Source organism: Xenopus laevis, chromosome 3S (assembly GCF_017654675.1).
Source record: "Xenopus laevis strain J_2021 chromosome 3S, Xenopus_laevis_v10.1, whole genome shotgun sequence".
In the NCBI taxonomy this organism is placed as follows: domain Eukaryota; kingdom Metazoa; phylum Chordata; class Amphibia; order Anura; family Pipidae; genus Xenopus; species Xenopus laevis.
The window spans coordinates 12,854,665-12,876,749 of record NC_054376.1 but is presented as its reverse complement, the minus strand read 5'-3'; the positions used below and the strand labels follow the sequence as shown (position 1 = coordinate 12,876,749).

General features: G+C 38.2%; 1 protein-coding gene across 10 annotated transcripts in view; it reads left to right on the top strand.

Annotated features, from left to right (window-relative positions):
* The window catches only part of tcf7.S (transcription factor 7 S homeolog), an 86,966-nt gene that overhangs the window by 49,395 nt on the left and 15,486 nt on the right, over positions 1-22,085 (top strand). For 8 of the 10 annotated variants that reach the window (XM_041587542.1, XM_041587547.1, XM_041587546.1 and 5 more), the window contains 5 exon segments: positions 3,666-3,789; positions 8,891-8,981; positions 16,404-16,490; positions 20,005-20,115; positions 21,374-21,536. In XM_041587542.1, the coding sequence (XP_041443476.1) occupies positions 3,666-3,789; positions 8,891-8,981; positions 16,404-16,490; positions 20,005-20,115; positions 21,374-21,536 (576 nt within the window). 10 annotated transcript variants of the gene reach the window in all.

Sequence of the window (22,085 nt, the reverse complement as noted above, 5' to 3'; positions counted from 1 at the left end):
TGGCAAACAAATGGTAATGTACAGACCTGTAGGCCCAAAGCAGAAGCAGGGTGCTCCCAACCTAAAAGGGGGTTTCAGAAACTAGTTTTTAATTTTTTATTAATATTACTGTCTTAAAGGGACAATAAAGCCCCTTTTTAAAGGTGGCCACACACAATAAGAGATCCGCTCATTTGACGAGGTTCCAAACGAGTGGATCTTCCCCCGATATTCCCACCAATGGCAGGGAGATATAGGGTTAATCCGAATGTTTGGCCCTAGGGCTGAATGATCGTATTACAGCGAAAAGACTGGGCGCCGACGGGATGAGGACCGCTTCAACTAGCCGATGCGGCCCTCTATCACCAAAAAAATCAAACCTCCCCGATCTTGCCAGATGCACAGTAATTTCAGTACTAAAGAGGAGGATTCCATGTATATTGAAACAAATGTAAAGTTGCTATTTTTTTTAGCAGTCCTTGGAACAACAGTTAAAGGGATACTATAATGATTTCTATGGTGTAGTTTTTAATTTACATTGTTTACATCGCAAATAATTCACTCTACCTTGTAAAATTTTATTCCTGAACAAAGAAGTGTATTTTTGTTTTAGTTGTAATATTGGTGTGTAGGCAGCCATCTTAGGTCATTTTGCCTAAACCGGTTCTTTCAGAAAGAGCCAGCACTTCATGATGGAACTGCTTTCAGACAGGCTGTTGTTTCTCCTATTCAGTGTAACTGGAGGAGTCGCAGTGGCACATGGATTTTTACTATTGAGTGCTGTTCTCAAATCTACCAAGGAGCTGTAATCTTGTGTCAGGGAGCTGTTGTCTGATTGCCTTCCCATTGTTCCATTGTTAGCCTGCTGGGGAGGAAAGGGAGTGGGTGATATCACTCCAACTTGCAGTGCAGCAGTAAAGAGTGACTGTTAGAATACAAGTCACATGACTGGGGGCACCTGGAGAACTGACAATATGTCTAAGCCCATGTCAGATTTTAAAATTAAATATTAAAAAAATCTGTTTGCTCTTTTGAAAAATTGATTTCAGTGCAGAATTCTGCTGGATGAGTTTTGAGAAAAAACATGTTTTCCAGTGACAGTATCCCTTTCACTTCGGTCTCTCGCAGTGCTAAACACGGTTAAGCTGGCCATAGATGTTGATCAGATCCTGATCGTGAGACCACGATCTTCTCAGAACGATCGTACGATCATACGAATTTACCATCAACTAAAAAGACCAATTTGCCAGGAAAACAAAGGGGAGCTGCCTGCTTGGCCCTGCAAACATAGATAGATTGTATTGGGACCGACAAAGATTTTTTGACCTGGCCGATCAATTTCCTGACAGATGTCGGCTGAAAAATCGTAAGATGTACGATCGTTCGAATCCCACTAACCGCACGATAATTTCTAAGGATTGGTCGTTCTTCCCTAAAATCGGTCGTTCGGCAAGAAGAATCGTCGCGTCTATGGGGAGCTTTAGAACACAGGTTGTTTATAGAAATTGTTTGCTGTCCCTCGTCTGAAATTTAAAAAAAGATAATCCTGCTTTTTCTTTAGCCACATCAGCCACAGTCTAGTCACAGTAGTCACAGATCTGTGTATTTTTACTGAAGCAGGTATTTAAAACACAAGATTAGACACATAGTAATAGTATAAAGATGAAGGGAGTCTCAAACTGGCCATACATCTTGAGATCAGATCAGCATCTACTATTTAACTATATATTGTTCTTAGGGGAAGAACTTTACTGAACCAGACAAATATTTGTTCTATAAATTATTGTTCGTGTTGCAACTAAGTAGGTGGTTACAATATGTTGCACTAAAAATATAAAAAATTCTAAGAATTGTTTGAAAAATGTATCCGCTCAGTTGTATAGGTCTCAATAATGTGTCGTGACTGTCTCGGGTTTTGCTATTTTAATAGATGTTTCCTGTGGTGGTTGCCCCTCTGACAGAAAATCTCCCCACAATGAAACTTAATGGTCAACAAGAAGGTGAAACATAAATATGCTAGACAAAACAGAGAAACCGTTATCTCTTTGTTGAAATGTAAACATTTTCCGATTTATGCAATATAATCAGCATAAGCAATAGGTCCAGGCAGTGTAAAATAGGGATGCACCGAATCCAGGATTCGATTCGGGATTTGACCACATTTTCTGTCTTTTTCATTCAGCTGAATATGATTTTTTTTCGTCATACAAACAAGGTTGAAAATTTGCTGAGGTCATGGTACTCTTTCCCACCTAATTTACAAATCTGGTTTGGTATTAAGCTGAATCTTTCACAAAGGATTCAGGATTTAAGACTAATCCTAAAATAGTGAATTTTGTGTATCCGTAGTGTAAAATATTTTATTTTCTGGATGAAGTTTTCCTAACTCTCATATATTTCAGGATATATGAAAAAAAATTTTTGACGTAATAATATAGAGAAATATCACAGAACATCTTTTATTGTAGGTGTGAAAACAGGCCTGATTTTGTCTACCAAATATGCGTAGTTTTATGGAGATTGCTGACTTTAATTAAAAACCTAGAAATACTTTACTTTACATACTTTACTTTGCACTGCCTCCTAACAATATTCCTAGAAATACATGTTTTTGGAAATTAAACATTCTTTCAAAGATGGGTAAATATGTTTCTAGCTCAATTTGTCATTCTGTGCTAGCGTTAGGTGTTTTTCGGAAATTTTTGAAAATTGTCCAAAACATGCATTTCACAGCATATTATCTGACACTTTCAGACAATGGACAAACATCAAAAACAATTATTCATGTCATGGGTCTTCTGAACAGTCTGATATGCATAGAATTCTAAAATTACTTAGCATTTAGATGCTCCAAAAAGGAAACCTTGCACACACATTTTACATTCAAAAAAACATTTGTCAAGAATAATGCTGAATGCAATAGAATCACAAATCATCCATTAATATTAATCAAAGCAATAAAAAAATTAATTACACACTGGAGTGGTCAAAATATCACTTCCAGTAGTCATTTAAGGTTTTACTGGCACAGAAAAAGAAATAACCAGCATTGCTGAAATAAAAATTGCTGAAATGAAAGTATTTGGTATGGTAGCCATATGCGGCCAATAAAAGCTGCCATCCTGGTTCCTCTAAAATGGTTAGCCAGGTTATTGGCCATTACTGTATATGTAATCCATTGACTGACCAATATATGGCCATAAATTGACCAGATAGAAGTCTGGCAGATTTGATGTAGTCCTCATCCAAAGGAGCTTTAGAGGCCCCATTGTCTGAATTGACCCTGCATGTGGGTGGCCCAGTTGGGCCCAGATCCACTCAGCAAACAATCAGATCTTCTTTGTCTGTGTGGCTTGGTGCAGGATGGTAGAACACTCAGGAGGGCCATTGGAAGAGGAGGGCCACCATGTTGTCCAAGATGGAAGGGAGGGGCTAGATATAGTGACAACAACAGACACATGGCTTTTGACATGTCTAGTGTTGTGCAGGGCACTTAGGACTATTGTTCTTAAATACAGATTGACCCTCTCCAGCTTCCTTAGCTGATAGAAGGTACTGTCCTTGGTCAGTTTAATAGCACTGCTGTTAAAGTTATTACAATTTAAGTTCTGTCCATTACATCTATGTTATTGCTTCATGTTAATTCTAACTTTAAACATTTTTCTTATTCCGTTTTTTCCCCTTAGTCCAACAAAGTTCCTGTGGTACAGCCGTCACATGGTGTTCATCCTCTCATTCCCTATAATAGCGAGTCCTTCAGCCATGGCTCCCATTCTCCACACCTTCCTGTCGATCTGAATCAGAAGCAAGGTAAGATAATTAGTGTAAAATTGCCTGTATATGGCTTGTATGTGCATTTATACATATATACTGTATATACAGTTTGATGCAGTCTAAACATGCCCCTTTTTGCTGTTAGTATTTTATGGTGGCATTCTGCACTCAGTGGAGATATTATTAAGGTTGTTGCATAACTATGTCTTATTAATATTTAAAAACACGAGTGTGAGATAATTTTCTGTTTGTTTTCAAGTGAAAAAAAAACTTGTTAGTGAATTGAATACTCCCTCTGAAGTGTGCCCATGAGATAAGTTCCTCCTAGTTAAGGGGAGAAGGATTTGTGTTACTCTGGAGGTGGAAGAGTTTTAGGTAGCCCCCACTGTTATGTTGAATCTACAGGTGGCTGGTCTCTCGTGTGGCTGTATAAGGCAAATGAGTGCTCTAGGTCTTTATCTTACATGTATGTTCTAGTGTTACGCTGGAAGTTTTAGTGCTGCCCCTTACTGGTGGTTTTTAGAATAACAGTGTTGTCACATTATGGGGATCACAATGATGTTCTATGTAGTGGGGAAGAGTCATTACAATATGCCCTATCTAGCCAGCACCCCAAAGCAACCTGAATTGAGTTGTAATTTGCTATACCCTTAAAGTCACAGTACTTTTATTGGAATGCTGGTACCCAATTTGTCTACCAGTGTAATACGCTTGGGGTGCCCACTGCATTTTACTGTATATAATGCACATGGGGTACCACGCACTCTGACTGATTCATTTGTTTGTGGTGCCATTACGGCTCTAGAGGGCTCATCTATTGCAAGTACAAAAGCCCACAGCTGGATACAAAGCAGTTTTTATCCCAGAATACCAACAGGCAATAGTTGATGATAATTCATAGGGTCCCATGTGTAATTCATCAAAGCAGATTGTTAAAAACTATGTATAGATGCAAGTAGTTTTCTGAATTGTGAACTCAATTTTGCTTCTATTTTAGTACTTTGCACTTGTTTTAGACCGATTCGGCAGCTTATCTGCCCGTGTGTGGGGGTTCCCGACGGGTCCTCCCGACAGTTATTGATCGGTCAAGTTTGATTTTTTTTTTCCCACGATCCAGGACCGCATAGGTTAGTTGATGCAGTCCTGCGACCCATCGGTGCCCATTTCTAGCATTGTAATCCGATCGTTCGGTCCGAGGGCCAAACAAGCGGATCTAATAGTGTATAGCCACCTTAAGCAACTTTTCAACTGGTCTTCATTCTTTATTTTGTATCATTTTTGAATGATTTGACTTTTTTTCTGCTTTCAAATGGGGGACACTGACCCCCATCTAAAAAAACAAATGCTCTGTAAGGCTACAAATGTATTGTAAAAGCTACTTTTTATTACTCATATTTCCATTCAGGCCCTCTCCTATTCATATATTAGTCTCTTAGTCAAATCAATGCATAGACCATAGTTGCTAGGGTAATTTGAACCCTATCAACCAGATTTCTGAAACTGCAAACTGGCGAGCTACTGGATGAAAAGCTAAATCCCTCAAAAACCACAAATAAAAAATGAACCAATTGCAAATTGTGTCAGAATATCCCTCTCTACATCATACTAAAAGTTAACTCAAAGGTGAGGAACCCCTTCAAAGAAGCTTTAGTGACCTTCACTGATGAGTTTTTTTTTTTTTTTTTTTAATATGAACATTCAATGTTATAAAGTACTTAGTGCAGTCCATTTCCGATGTGACACATCCATAGATGATTTACAACTTTTAGCAAAAACTTTGGCTGCAGGGGTCAGTCATGAAATACTAACCCAGCATGAAAAAAGTGGTCCTGGTGGTGCTTACTTTCACCAGTGCTTCTATGTTTGGACCTGAAATAGACATTTATATCAATAAGATGGAGGAAAGTGCAACTTTCGTCCCCAGGAGAAGAAACTCAGTGCAGTCAGCACTCTTTTATGTCCTTTTCTTTGGTAAGCACACTCTGCAGAACTCTGAATTTCAGGTACCTTAAACTACCTTCTCCAACCACAATAGAGCTACAAAAAGACTTCTCTTGGAATTACCAAAGGTGCAACCCAACCAGATATATCAGAGCAAATCCTGCATGAACCTCATGACACCAGATTTATACAATCTTTGATGGGGTCTGTTCATTGCTGCACAGGTCCATCGCCATCTTACTTAGTTAGGGATGTTATTAGTTGCAATTTTCTTGACAGAAAGCGAAAGCATAATCCATCAATTTGCCATACAACTTTCAACTAAACTTTCTACAAGACCTCATAGAAATTAGTCTGGAAACTAGTCAGTTCATTAACGATGGAAGGCTATGCTCAGTAACTTACAGCTTTTTGAACCCCCAAAATCGATCTAATGTGGCTAAAATTAAATTTCCACCATACCAGCTTCCACAATACTTCACCAGATGCCAGGATCCACAAGATTTATTGGGATGTCATGACCACTCTGTGACACTTTGATATACATATTTTGGTATACATATTTCCTAGAATTCCAATCGTCCATACAATTCTACAAAGGTTTCAAACAGTGGCCATGGCTCCATTCTGGCCTAGAAAGGTGTGATAGTGGTATAGATCTGTAACCTGTCCTTAGCCCACCCCCCATGTGAACTTCTTTAGAGGTCAGGCCAACTTAGGGACGATGGCCTGGCTATTGAAAGTGCCATTGGGCAGGATAGAATTTCTCCAGCAAGGTGAGAAGACACTTCTGCAGGCATAAAATGCAGGTCTCGCATTTGGAGATCTTTCTCCAGATGCAGAAATTGAAAGCATAATCCATCAATTTGCCATACAACTTTCAACTAGACTTTCTACAAGAGATCATAGAAATTAGTCTGCAAACTACTCAGTTTGATGGAAGGCTTCTGGTCGCTCTGCAAGTGGTAGGACCCATCAGCACCCAAATCCGATGTTGGATATGAACCTTGTGTTACGATTTCTCCAGAAAGATTTTTGAGCCCTTGGCTTCCATTGACATGAAACTTCTAACATGGAAGGTAGTTTTTAGTAGCTATATCTTCAGCTACTACAGGTATGAGACCTGTTATTCAGAATGCTTGGGACCTGGTGTATCCAAATAATTGGATCTTTCTGTAATTTGGATCTTCATGCCTTAAGTCTACTAGACAATCATGAAAACATTAAATAAACCCAATAGGCTGGTTTTGCTTTATAATTTTGGATTATTTGGGTAATGGGAGATTACCTTTCTGGAGTTTCCAGATAACTGATCCCATACCTGTATAGTAAGAGGCCTCCATTATAGCGAGCAATGCATTTAAGGTACGTAGGATCTACAGTTGCAGCGATTGTTCAGATCGCTGCTGTGTTTACATGGAACAGTGATCTGTAAACGGTAACTAGAAATGAATACTCCTAGACTTGAGTTCCTTGTATTGGTTTGAGAAGCAGAGCAAGAATGATGAGCAGCTCCTTTGTGTTGTCTACTGGCCCTTAGTGTTGCTGTGGTTATTCTGGGAATAAATGGACAGCCCAGCTTTTAGCCAGTGCACTAAGCGATTCATTTTGACTGTAGGTGTTTTATATAAGCTGTTTGTGTGTGGTAATAGAAAATGGAAAGTCATTTTCTATGCTTTATACTAAAAATGAGACTGACATAGTCATCCCGTGAAAAGCACAAGCATAAGACAGGAAATAGTGAAGTGCCTTAGCGAGTATTTTTGGTTTGGTTTTGGATTATGCAGGGCTATGCTTTACATAGACAGGTTTATGTGGTCACTTCTATGGACTAGATAAACTACAGTAGTATGTCAACAACCCCTATGTTTTTAATCATCCAGTTTTATGTATGGCCAGGACGTCAAACGGGAACAATGTTACTTTTAAACAATACATACAGATGAGAGGCATTATGGCAAACACAGTTTTACTGGAATTGTGTTATCTATAGATTTTCATGTTGATAAGTTGGTAAAATAGCAAGCGAATGTTATTGGCTTTGCACTGCTAACCCCCCCCCCCCACACACACACACACACACACGTGATTATACCTTTTTTTCTCCAAAAGGGAAAGTTTTGCTCACTAATAAAAATTTTAGAGATCAGTAACACATACGTAACTTCTGCTCTGCACAAGTTTCATGCAGAGCAGCAGTACATTATATTTTTAATTACTTTGATATACTTCCAGTTTTTGGTGTAACTGTTCCTTTAAACCGTTAAAGATCTTCTGCACTCGCCCATTATCAATATATTAAGCATATTAAAGGAGCGGTAACACGTAAAAAATAATGTGGATTAAAGGAAGGACGATATAATGTACTGTTGCCTTGCACTGGTAAAACAGTTGTGTTTGCGTCAGAAGTACTACTGTAGTTTATATAAACAAGCTGCTGTGTAGCCATGGGGGCAGCCATTCAAGCACAGGATACACAGTAGATAACAGATAAGTACTACTATAGTTTATATAAACAAGCTGCTGTGTAGCCATGGGAGCAGCCATTCAAGCACAGGATACACAGTAGATAACAGATAAGTACTACTATAGTTTATATAAACAAGCTGCTGTGTAGCCATGGGGGCAGCCATTCAAGCACAGGATACACAGAAGATAGATAAGTTATAAAGAATGCCATTGTATACTACAGAGCTTATGCGTATCCTGTGCCTTTTCTCCCTTATGAATGGCTGTCCCCATGGCTAAACAAGCAGCTTATTTATGTAAACTATACTTGTGTTTGTGATGCAAACACACTAGTTTTACCAGTACATTATATTGTCATTCCTTTAAAACACAGTAACGCATTTTTTTGGTGTTACTGTTCCTTTAAGACATTCTTTGCATAAAATGCCCTCCACTTTAGTCCAAGTTCAAGCTGGCCAACTACATTCATCATCCCTGGTCTGGCCAATCCTACACTGACTTGTATATTGATAATGGGCGAGTGGATCTCTTGACTTAGGCTTAAAATAAATGCCAAATGGAGTTGCCAGCTATAACAGCCTGGGGAAAAACACTCATTGGCATCTCACAACCTGCTAATAAAGTCATTTTGCTTCATCTAATCAGTGAACTGTTTTTCTTGTCACTGTACATTTACTGAAAATAGTGTATGTGGAAACAAATGTTAAACATGTTCATATCTCACTAGGTGTCCACAGACCTTCCCAAACACCTGATGTTCCCACCTTCTACCCCTTGCCTTCTGGAGGAGTTGGACAGATATCCCCTTCCATGGGGTGGTAAGTATTGACTTTTCTTAATGTACAATGCTCTAAGTTTGGCATTATACTAAAATGATACGAGGCACGTTTGCACCTATTGATTGAGAAGTAACGGTACAATGGCAAGCAGTATCTAGTAGAATTAAGTCAAAGGCAACTGGACATTTAGAGTTTTTCTTGAAAACGTTCTTCAGTTCAACTGAATTAATAGGGAATTCCCCGGCATTTAAACCCTTGAGGGTAGTAAAGTCACAGACATCCAATCACAATGCTTCCATTGAACTTCAGTAAGGTTTTGCCTGAAACTCACAGATGTGTGAAAGTGTGATCCAGTCAGGGGGTTTGTGGACCCTGTCACCTGCTAGGGAGACAATCTCCTGTGGACATTGTATTTAAGACCTGTAGTGTAGTGATGTGAGGGTGGACCCATAATCTGCTCTCTCCTAACCTTAAACCATCCCAATCCCATGTGCTATCATTTCTATATACCCCGAGCCTGACCAACACTCTTTGATGTCACTGAAGGTGCTGGGGAAAGCACAATTCTAAGCAAATTTTCAGTTGGTCTTCATTTTTTAACTTTGATCTAGTTTTTGAATTATTTGCCTTTTTATCTGAATCTTTCCTGCTTTCAGATGGGGGTCACTGACCCCTTCTAAGGGTCAGGGCACACACTCAGATTCGGGGAGATTAGTCGCCCAGAGACAAATCTCCTCTTCTTCGGGGCAACTACTCTCCCTGAACTGCCTCTCGTCGGCTAGAATTTAAATCGCCGGTGGAATGGCACTTGGAGCACTTCGTTTTCCGAAGTCATCTGAAGTTAGCTCACGAGGATTTACATTCTAGCCGGCGGGAGGTAGTTCGGGGAGATTAGTCGCCCCAAAGAAGAGGAGTGTTGTAGTCAGACAACTAATCTCCCCGAGTGTGCCCTGACCCTAAAACCAAATGCTCTGGCTACAAATTTATTGTTATTGTGACTTTTACATCCTCTTTCTATTCAGGCCCTGTTTAAAAATCAATTTAAAGGTGGACAACCCATTTGAAAAAAAAAAAAACGTGTGAATGCTTAGTTCCGATCAGTCATTATTTGTCTATCTTTCCTGCTTTCAAACGGGGGTCTGACCCCTTCTAAAATCCAAATGCTTTGGCTACATATTTATTGTGAATTTTTATTACCTCCTGTTTTTATCCAGGCCCTCTTTAAAAAGGAATTTAAAGGTGGACAACCCATTTAAAAAAAAAAAGACGTGTAAATGCTTCCTTCCAATCAGTCGTTATTTGCCTTTTTTTCTTTCAAACAGGGGTCACTGACCCCTTCTAAAACCCAAATGTTTTGGCTTCAGTTTATTTGTGACTTTTTATTACCTCTTCTTTTATCCAAGCCCTCTTTAAAAATGAATTCAAAAGTGGACAACCCATTTAAAAAAAAAAAAAATGTGTGTGAATGCTTCCTTCCGATCAGTCATTATTTGCCTTTCTTTCTGTATCTTTCCTTCTTTCAAACAGGGGTAACTGACCCCTTCTAAAATCCAAATGCTTTGGCTACAGATTTATTGTGACTTTTTATTACCTCCTCTTTTATACAGGCCCTTTTAAAAAATGAATTTAAAGGTGGACAACCCATTAAAAAAAACAGACGTGTGAATGCTTCCTTTCCGATCAATCATTATTTCATCCTTAATTGCAGTAATTAGTACCTCACTTATTTTGGGCAATGGTGCAAGGAAAAGCTTTATCCTGTTTTATTCTAACAATTGTGTCCAATTGAGTAACAAAATGTCAGCAGTGGATTAACATTGTGTGATTGTTGAGAACGTGAAACTTCAAAGACTTCTTGATATATTGTAGTACTTGGATGATTGTTAATGTGATTAGAACATACATGATTAAGTTCTAAGCAGTGTGGGAGTGACTGCTGTCTGGCACCTTGTACTCTCCGCTAGTTCTGGTTTCACTGAAGGTACGAGGGCTTCTCTATAGAGGTAAATAAACATCCGGTTACAAGCCATCAACACGTCCAGCCGCATAAATGTACAGTTGTCTTGAAGGAAGCCTTTATAAAAACACAAGTCGTGCGTCAACCATTTATAGATGAACATTAACCACCAGAATTAAAAGAGCTACCAGCATATTGCACCTTGCGAATGATATTGTGGTGCAGTAACTGTGTAAGTCTATGTATTCTGTTTACGCACACCACAGGAAATGGTTATATTCTCCACTTCCTGGTCCGTTCGGGGCAAGGCACACCATTTTACATATACTACTTCTCCAAATTGTTGTTCAGTGGCAGCTTTTATGTACGTTTTTATCTCCACTTTCATGTTTGAAAGGCTGCACCTTGTGTTTCAAGGAAAGACCCACAGTATAACCTGGTATATATGGACATACATCTGATGCCTCTGAAGAGTTTCCAAATCACACCTATAACACTATAGAAACAATCTGTTACAAGGCCTATTGTTATACAGTTAGGCCCATAAATCTTTGGACAGAGACAACTTTTTTCTAATTTTGGTTCTGTACATGGCCACAATGAATTCTAAATGAAGCAACTCAGATGCAGTTGAACTGCAGACTTTCCGCTTTAATTCAGTGGTTTGAACAAAAAGATTGCATAAAAATGTGAGGCACTAAAGCCTTTTTTTAACACAATCACATAATTTCAGGGGCTCAAAAGTAATTGGACAAATTAAAAAACTGAAAAAAAAAATGTTAATTTCTAATACTTGGTTGAAAACCCTCTTGCTGGCAATGACAGCCTGAAGTATTGAACTCATGGACATCACCAGATTCTGGGTTTCCTCATTTTTAATGCTCTGCCAGGCCTTTACTGCAGCAGCTTTCAGTTTCCGTTTGCTTGTGGGCCTTTCTGTCCGAAGTGAAATGCAGCTCAATTGGGTTCAGATCAGGCGACTGACTTGGCCATTCAAGAATATTCCACAATTTACAGGAAGGCCATCTCTCAGAAAGTCCATTTTAAGCAAATAATTAAAATTTTTTAAATGATTTCCATAACTGTACAGTTATGGGATGCTTTATACTGAAAGCTCAAAATTACGGAAAGGCCGTCTCCCGTCATGATTTCTTTTTGTTCTGTAATAATAAAACAGTACCTGTACCTTGTACTTGATCGCAACTAAGATATAATTAATCCTTATTGGAAGCCAAACCAGATATTGGACATTTATTTAATGTTTACATGAATTTCTAGTAGATTTAAGGGATGAAGATCCAGATTATGGAAAGATCCTGGAAAACTACATGTCCCAAGCATTCTGGATAACAGGTCCCATACCTGTACCTTGCACTTAATGCTAACCAAGTTACATGAGGCTATATTGGTGGCAAAACAATCCTATTGGTTTTATGTAATGTTTAAATTAATTTTATCAGATTTAAGGCATGAAAATGCAAATTACAGATAGATCCTTTGTATGGAAAACCCTAACATGCTCAACATGAGATTGTTGAATAGGCCGTGTGCTAAACATATTTTTTTGCCTATGGTTATAATGAATGAAAATCAGTTTGTTTGTTTTTTAGCTAAACCGGAGAAATTGAAATTAGTTTAATTTTTCAACTTCCTGGCTCTTGTTAGCAGTTGTAAGAGACAGAGAACGTAGTTATTAAATTAACCAATGCCTAGATAAACAGGGATGTGGAGTCATAGGCTTGTGCTACATAAATCCTTAGATTCCAACTCCTCAGTTTATGGTACCACAGACTCCAACTCTTAACTCCTCTGTTTTTAAAGGAACAGTAACACCAAAAACTGAAAGTGTATCATAGTAAATGAAATATAATGTACTGTTGCGCTGCACTGGTAAAACTGGTGTATTTGCTTCAGAAAGACTACTATAGTTTATATAAACAAGCTGCTGTGTAGCCATGGGGGCAGTCATTCAAGCACAGGATACACAGTAAATAACAGATAAGTACTACTATAGTTTATATAAACAAGCTGCTGTGTAGCCATGGGGGCAGCCATTCAAGCACAGGATACACAGTAGATAACAGATAAGTACTACTATAGTTCATATAAACAAGCTGCTGTGTAGTCATCGGGGCAGCCATTCAAGCACAGGATACACAGTAGATAACAGATAAGTACTACTATAGTTTATATAAACAAGCTGCTGTGTAGCCATGGGGGCAGCCATTCAAGCACAGGATACACAGTAGATAACAGATAAGTACTGCTATAGTTTATATAAACAAGTTGCTGTGTAGCCATGGGGGCAGCCATTCAAGCACAGGATACACAGTAGATAACAGATAAGTACTACTATAGTTTATATAAACAAGCTGCTGTGTAGCCATGGGGGCAACCATTCAAAAAAATTGGAAAGGGCACAGGTTACATAACAGATAAAACACCATTGTATTGGACAGGGCTTATATGTTATCTGCTATGTAACCTATGCCCTTTTTTCTTCTTTTCCAGCTTGAATGGCTGCCCATAGCGAAACAGCAGCTTGTTTATATAAATTATAATAGTCTTTATGAAGCAAACACACAGCTTTTACCAGTGCATGCTTTACTGTATATTAAATGTCAATTACTTTAAAACATTAACGTGTTCTTTTAATAAATGTATATTTTCCATGTTGATTGAAAAAAGTTAAGTACACAACATACAGGGCATTTTATCACTGCCAAAGCTCAGAAAAATAAACCATGTACTTTGGTAATTCTAAACCAAAATCAAATTTAAATAACATGAATCAAAACCAATTGGAAAACCTAAAACAACTTGTACCTGACATATAGCTGTAGAATAGCTGTTACATACAGTCCAAAATTAACTAAAATATTCTTTTTAGAAACAGAATTGCTTCTGCCAGATCCTCCTTAATAGAAGCTCTTAAATCCGATTTCATTATTTTCAGTGCCTGTCACCTTAAATCTGCTCTACCGTGGGGGGTAAATCTCCCAAAAAAGACTTTCCATAGTACAACATTAAGATTGGTTGCTAATGCATAGGGAGGACATTTCCTGCGCTTATGCCAGATTGCCACAAATAATAGGTTTTAATAATAGGTTTTTTTTTTGCAGCAATCTTAATGTTATAATGTGGGAAGTCTTTTTTGGGAGATTTGTTTCTATTGTAAGCTAACTGTTGATTACAGGGGAAGGAAAAAAGGAAATGTGTTAAAGGAGAAGGAAAGTTTGCATTTGGGGTTGCCAAATGTTAGGCACCCCCAAGTGATTTTATTGACTTACCTGAAACCCCGGGCCGGTGCTCCTATAATCAGAAAACTGCACCGGCCTGGGGTTATACCAGTGAGCTCCACGGAGTGGTCCTTTTCCGGCTTCTCCTTTCTTTAAATTTCCCAGGGCAAACGCATGCGCAATAGAACGAAACAGCCGACTTTTTAGTTAAAGTTCGGCTTTTCGTTCTACTGCACATGCGTAGCTGCGTGAAAAAAGAGGAGGAAGAGGATCGCTCTGTGATAGGAGCACAGGTAAGTCCATAGAATCACTTGGGGGTGCCAAGTGCACAAAACCTTTCCTTCTCCTTTAATGCTTTATAAGATTATTTTTTTTTATTATTTGAAAGAGTAGGTACAAGTTCTTTGTTATGCATTTTTTTAAGCTATCACGTTACAGAGCAACCATACACAGTGTATTTTAGAGCATACCAAGTGCTAGTTATAGTGTAGAAACTGAAAATATTTTATATAGTGGACCTGTCACCCAGACACAAAAATCTGTATAATAAAAGTCCTTTTTCAAATTAAAGATGAAATCCAATTTCTACTTTTTATTAAAGCATTCATAGCTGTTGTAAGCACATCTTAAAATCTCAGCTGTCAATCAAATACTGTCTGCCCCTCCTCTATAGAGGCGGGGCAGACAATTACTTTCACTTTCCATTCAGCACTTCCTAGATGTCACTGCTCTCCCCACATTCCCCTGTTCTTTTCACCATTTAATTGTGTAGCCAGTGCATGGGGTTGGACATCGGCTCCCCCATTCTGGTGCACAAACAAGATTCTGAGATGATACAAGGCTTGTCTTAATAACAGTGTCCACAGAATTGCTCCTGCCTGCTTGTTATAGTTATGAATTCCCAGACTGAAGGAAACAAGATTCAAATAATTTAAATAGTGTAATTAAAGTTCATTTTGCTCCACTAATGAGATAAAATAGGATTTTGAAAATTTTTTGTGGGTGACGGGTCCCCTTTAAAGAAGGTTAGGCACCCTCAGCAATTATAATAGCTTACCTTATACCCCGCCCTGGTGTACTATTGTTCACTAAAAATTGCAATGGGTAGTTCCGGAGGAGCCAAACGTCACCTCTTGTCGTTCTGCTCCAGGTACACATGCAAAGTAGATTAAAATGGTGAACTAAAAGTAAACCTGATACGATGGAACCCAAAGCCCTAAGTCCAAGTAAGATATCATGTGTCTGGGGTAACGTCGATTTACCTGTCGATACAAATAAAATATGGCGACATCATTGTCAGCATAACCTAAATACACAAACATGCCGGAGGCATTCACTGAATACCATATATGTATCATATTTATCCTCTGTGCCTGTGCTTGGGTGTATGAGTAACAAAACTAGCCCTAATACCCCACACCTATAAAATCTGTAAGTGACATGATTCCTAATTACATCCAAAGAAAGAAATCCTGTAGCACACTTAAATTGATGCAAAATCCGTGGTGATTTATTTTACAAACAAGGGCAACATTTTGGGCCCTACTCGACCCTTTATCAGGCTTGATAAAGGGTCCAGTAGGGCCTGAAATGTTGCCTTTGTTTGTAAAATAAATCACTACGGATTTTGCATCAATTTAAGTGTGCTACTGGATTCTTACTTTGGATGTATCAGTTGACCCAAAAAGCAGACAAGGGTCTTCCAGTATAGCACAGTAGCACCTGAAACCTATATAGGTTCTAATGAGGGTAGAGCACTCCTAGTTACTACTAATGATTCCTAATTACAGGGATGCTTCTGGGGTCTTTGCTGCCTGAGAATGAGGAGAAACAGATGCCGAGAGACGGATAGTGAAGAGAAACTTGATTATTTCAGAAACAATGCTATTTAATTGATTGTATTTAGAAAGTTGCTTACTTCAGTATGAGGAAGCTTATAATAAATTTTCCTTTTTTCGATAGTTCCCCTTTTAAATTACCAGAGGCGGCTTTTTGCTGCCCTTGGTAACCTGTGGGCTGCTGCTGCCTGAGACGAGTTTCTCAACTGCTCATGGCGGCAGTGCCTCTGCATAATTATACAATAAGGCCAGATATTTCAGCAGAGTTTTGATGTGACACAGCTCGGTGCATATGTGAGCAGAGCTAAATGCTAGTTATTGGCTGTGAGGGGTGTTCATGCACAGCCCTCTTAGAACAAGGACCCCTGTGCCTTTTTCCTTAAAAATACAAATACTGACTCGATGAGTTGTTTCTTCCTGCTCACAGGCAAAGCCAGCCTGTCTATCCTATCCCTTCTTGTGGGTTTAGACAGCCATACTCGGCGACAATGTCCTCCGGCCCTTCCTATTCCAGGTAAGTATCATATGGACAGGGCAGTGATCTGTATTACGCAAGCTTATCGTCCTCCGTCTCCCAGCATTCCTTGTGTTTCCAGCAGGTCTGTCCTGAGCTTATTGTGCTGCAGCATTGTCTTTCAGAAACACAGTCACGTTGAAAAATGTCACAGGTGTAAATTTCAATGCAAATTGTGTCTTAAAGGAACAGTTCAGTGTAAAAAAAAAAATGGGTAAATAGATAGGCTGTGTAAAATAGAAAATGTTTCTAATATAGTTAGTTAGCCAATAATGTAATGTATAAAGGCTGGAGTGACTGGATGTCTAACATAATAGCCAGAACACTATTTCATGCTTTTCAGCTCTCTAACTCTGAGTTAGTCAGTGGCTTTAAGGGGGGTCACATGGGGCATATCTGTTAGCAATTGATCCTTAGCATGCATGTTAGATTCAAAACAAACAGTTATGACATGTGCCCCCCCCCCCTCAAGTCACTAATTGGTTACTGCCTTAATGCCTCGTAGCCAATCAGTGGAAACCAAGAGAGCTGCAAAGCAGAAAGTAGTGTTCTGGCTATTCTGTTACACGTCCAGTCACTTTATACATTACATTTTTGTCTAATTAACTATATTGAAAACATTTTTTATTTACCCACATTTTTTTTATATTGAACAATTTCTTTAAATAATCATTGTGCAGTAATGCCAGAGCCCAAGGTGACCCGTTTTTAAAAAAAAAAAAAAAAAAAAAAATATATTTTGTCTTGTACATATCGTTTACCTTCGTGCTAGGCCATTTTCAATCAGAGAACAATCCACGTTTTAGACCAGGGGTCCCCAAACTTTTTTACTCGTGAGCCGCATTTAAATGTGAAAAAGAGTTGGAAAGCAACACAAACATGAAAAAGTCCTTGGGGATGTAAAAAAGGAGCTGTGATTGGCTGTTTGGTAGTCCCTATATGGACTGGTAGCCTACAGAAGTCTCTGGCAGTACATTTGGATTTTATACAACCAAAACTTGCCTCCAAGCTTGGAATTCAAAAATAATCACCTGCTTTGAGACCACTGGGAGCAACATCCAAGATGTTGGTAAGCAACATGTTGCTCGCGAGCTACTGGTTGGGGAACACTGTTTTAGACCATTCCGTATTCTTTTTATTTATCTCTGAATAGAAAGATGAATAATACAAAGTAGCAATATCAATAAATGTGTGGCTTTACAGAGCATTTGTTTTTAGGTGGGGTCAGTGACCCCCATTTGGAAGTTGCTAAGAATCTGATAAAAGGCAAAAAAAAAAAAAACTAAAATAAATAATTAAGACCAATCTAAAACTATTAAGCATTGGCAATTCTATAACATACTAAAAGTTAACTGAAAAGTGAACCACCCCTTTAAGTCTTGAGACTTGTCTTAGTGTGAATTGCAGCATTGTCTGTGTAGTTACAGATTTACACTTACATGCTTCTACCATGAAAGTTCAGTGGCAATTAAATTCCCAGGAAACTTGAAAAAACAAACAAAAAAAATTACATAAAAAAAATGTAAACATGTAATTTTTGCATCTGTCGAATTTCCCTTATCTGCAAACCCCTTATCTAGAAGACTCTAGGAAGGCCATCTACCATAGAGTCCATTTTAAGCAAATAATTCACATTTTTAAAAATGGTTTCCTTTTTTTTCTGTAATAATAAAACCGCACCTTGTACTTCATGGTAACTAAGCTACACTCCATATTGGTGGCAAAAAAAATCCATAGGGGTTTATTTAATTTTTAACAGTTTTTTTAGCACATTTAAAAGCATTCCGGATAATAGATCCTATACCTGTAATACTATACAAACACTGTAAAATTCAGAACCTCTACTGTCTGCCTGCCAAACATATTGCACCATCTAGTGTTAAATCTTTATACCAAGCCTGCTTGTTGTTTAAATATGCAGTAGTAGACATTAAGTGCATAATACAGGTTTCGGATGCTTTATCCGGAAACCCATTATCCAGAAAGCTCCAAATTACGGAAAGGCTGTCTCCCATAGACTCTAATATAATCAAATAATCCAACTTTTTACAAATGATTTCCTAATTATTAATCCTTATTGGAAGCAAAACCAACCTATTGGGGTTATTTAAATATAAATACATAAAAAAAATATATATATATATATATATATATATATATATATATATATATATATATATATATATATATATATATATATTCTCACGTAGGCCGCACTCTCCCAAATATCTCTCTAGTGATGTCGGGTGCTGCACTTAGTTGTATATTCACATCAAAGTCCAAGAAAATGTGTGCACTCCATCAAATGGATGGACCTGATGTATTGCGCACATTTTCTTGAACTTATATGTATGTGTATATATATGTGTATATATATATGTGTGTATATATATATATATATATATATATATATATATATATATATATATATATATATATATATATATATATATATATATATATATATATATATATATATATATATATATATATATATATGAAGCAAATAAAGCCTATTGGGTTTATTTAATGTTTCAATTATTTTCTAGTAGGCTTAAGGTATATTGATCCCATATCTGGGAAACCCTAGGTCCCCAATCATTTTGGATAATAGGTCCCTTACCTGTATATTAAAGTGGACTTGTCACCCAGACACAAAAATCTGTATAATAAGTCCTTTTTAAATTAAACATGAAATACAATTTATATTTTTTATTAGCGTTCATAGCATCGCAGGAAACAACTACATTGATCCGACTGTCGGATGAAAACGAGCTGCGTTTTCATCCGACAGTCGGATCAATGTAGTTGTTTCCTGCGATTCTCCTTAACTACCGTTTTCGGTAAAACACTAGACGCGTTGCATGCGTTTAGTCGCATTTAAACGTGTCGGGTCCAAGCGCTTCATCTAGTCCTGCCCTACAAGCCAGTTAGTGTAGCACCTGATACTCCTATTTCAGTTAGGAGTAAAGAATTTAATATAGAATTCAATGCAGTCCTGATACTCCTAAGCTCAGTTAGGAGTGCACAATATAATATAGAATTCAAAGCAAGTTTTTGGCATTTAGATATGACACCCACCCAGCATGGGCAACACTTGTGTGACTATATGTGCAGCAGTTGTGTTCCGACAGAGTAGTCAATAATACGGATACTTCTCTAAAACAAACCCCCAAAGCCATGTGAAATTGTCTTTATAAATTACTACATCTTCATTGCTTTTTTTTTTTACACTTTGATTTGTTAATAGTAACAAAGTAAAGTCCTGTAACTACACAAAATGGCGAAGAATTAAGAAATGCACACAATTGTTGCTACACGTTTTCCAATTGATGTTGGTTTTCCAGAGTGGCTTCTTTGCCATGTAAAAAAACAACTTTTATTGGCTTTGTCTTGCTTTTTCCCTGCTTATTTTTGCCTTTGCAGTAGCTTATATCCTTTACTCCAAGGTCCCTCGGACTGCAATGTATAAGCAAAGCATAATGGCTCTGCTGTTTTTTCATGTTTTGCCAAGGTTTCCTCATCCTCTGATGCTCAGCCCCAGCATGCACACAACAGGGATTCCTCACCCAGCCATAATACCCCACTCAGGAAATAAAGACATGGACATCTACGAAAGAAATATGTGAGTACTTTAGCTACACGTGTTATGCTATATCATGAACCTGGGTGTTGTGTGTTTTCAGGAAACTTCTTATGGGGAGAATTCACAAAAGTGTCGGTAAAGTAAACTGTCGTATGGCAAATTCACATATTCGTCGCTGAATATCTCATAAGTCGACAATTTTCTAAAATGTCGTATATATCTTTTCGTCGGACAGACGTCATTTTACCGAGCGTTTTCAAAAGACAATTTGACCGACATTTTCATTTTGGAGCTCCTAATGTGTCGGGAAAATTGTCGGGAAAAGTGGTGCAGAAAAAAAAGCTCCAACTTTTAATGACGCTATTTCAAAAGTGTCGTACATGTCGGAAAATTGGCTGGTAAACGCTCTGTGAATTTGTCGGCTGTGACTACGAAACTTTCTACGACATTTAAAAGACATTTTTTCGTTCCTGACACTTTTGTGAATTCCCCCCTATGTGTTTGTGTAGACAGACTCAGTGTCCCAGAACAGGGGTCCCCAACCTTTTTTTTTTTTTTTTACTCGTGAGCCACATTCAAAGGTAAAGAGTTGGGGAGCAACACAAGCACTAAAAAAGTTCATGGGGATGCCAAATGAGGGCTCTGATTGGCTATTTAATAGGCCCTATGTAAACTGTTAGCCTATAGAAGGCTCTGTTTGGCAGTACATCTGGTTGTTGTGCAACTTAAACTTGCCTCCAAGCCAAGAATTTAAAAATAAGCATCTGTTTTGAGGCCACTGGGAGCTAGAGTCCTGCGCGGGTCCATTTTTTGGAACCTGCAATCTGCAACCCGGAACTGAAACCCGCATTCTTACCCGCTTGGACCCTGTACCCGGACCCACTGACCATCAAGAATCAGGAAGTTCTGTCATTGTAAACTGGAAGTGACATCATCTGAAGTAGGCGTGATCAGAAAAAAAGGAGTAAAAATAGCTATTGAGAAGACCCGCGACCCGTAAACCAGTATAACCGCCGACCCGCATCTATACCCGCACCCGGAACTTCTACCCGCAACCCGCAGGTTTTTGCGGTTACCCGACCCGCTGCAGGACTCTACTGGGAGCAGCAAGGGGTTGGTGAGCAACATGTTGCTCATGAGCCACTGGTTTGGGACTACTGTTCTAGAATATAGGAAGTCTATGGCAAGTTATGGTGAGAAAACTGTAAACTAGAAATCAGAAGAAGCTTAGTGTATGTTGCACAAAGCATTATGAATGTAGAAAATTGTTGCATTCATTTTATTCCCTTCTCAACAGGAAGCAACATTCAGAGCCAAAGAGAGAAAAAGAGCCCAAGAAACCTGCTATTAAGAAACCATTAAATGCCTTTATGCTCTACATGAAAGAAATGAGGGCAAATGTTATTGCAGAATGCACGCTAAAAGAAAGCGCAGCCATTAATCAGATCCTAGGGAGAAGGGTGAGGACAAAATTCTATTTCCTGTTATTTCTGATACATCATTTATGAATTGTTTATAAACAATCTTTGGTTTGTAATATTTCTAACGTCATAATGTTCCTAACATAATAAATAAATATATAATATAATAATAATAATAATAATAATAATAATAATAATAAAATATAATAATAAATAATATAAATATATAATAAATATTTTTTGGGTTTTTTTCTCAGACATCCCTTATTTCACAGACTGAAAGCAAACCGTAATGGTCTGTCTGTGTTCACAGGAACCAGTTCCCCCCCCCCCTTAGGCTCACGTTGTAATGCAGCCCCTTCATACATTGATCTATTGTGAAGTGATGGGTTTTGGCACTTGAAGTGCCTCTGATTTCCAGAGAATCTGGCACCAGCCACTGTGGAAAGCGTAGGGACTTCAAGTTCCAGAATCCATCACTTCACAATGGAAAATGTGGGGGAAGTGGTTGCATTACACTGTGAGCCTACAGGGGTTGGGGAATGCTTTGCTTCCAATCAGGTTTGTGTGGACTGTGTAAAAAGTAAA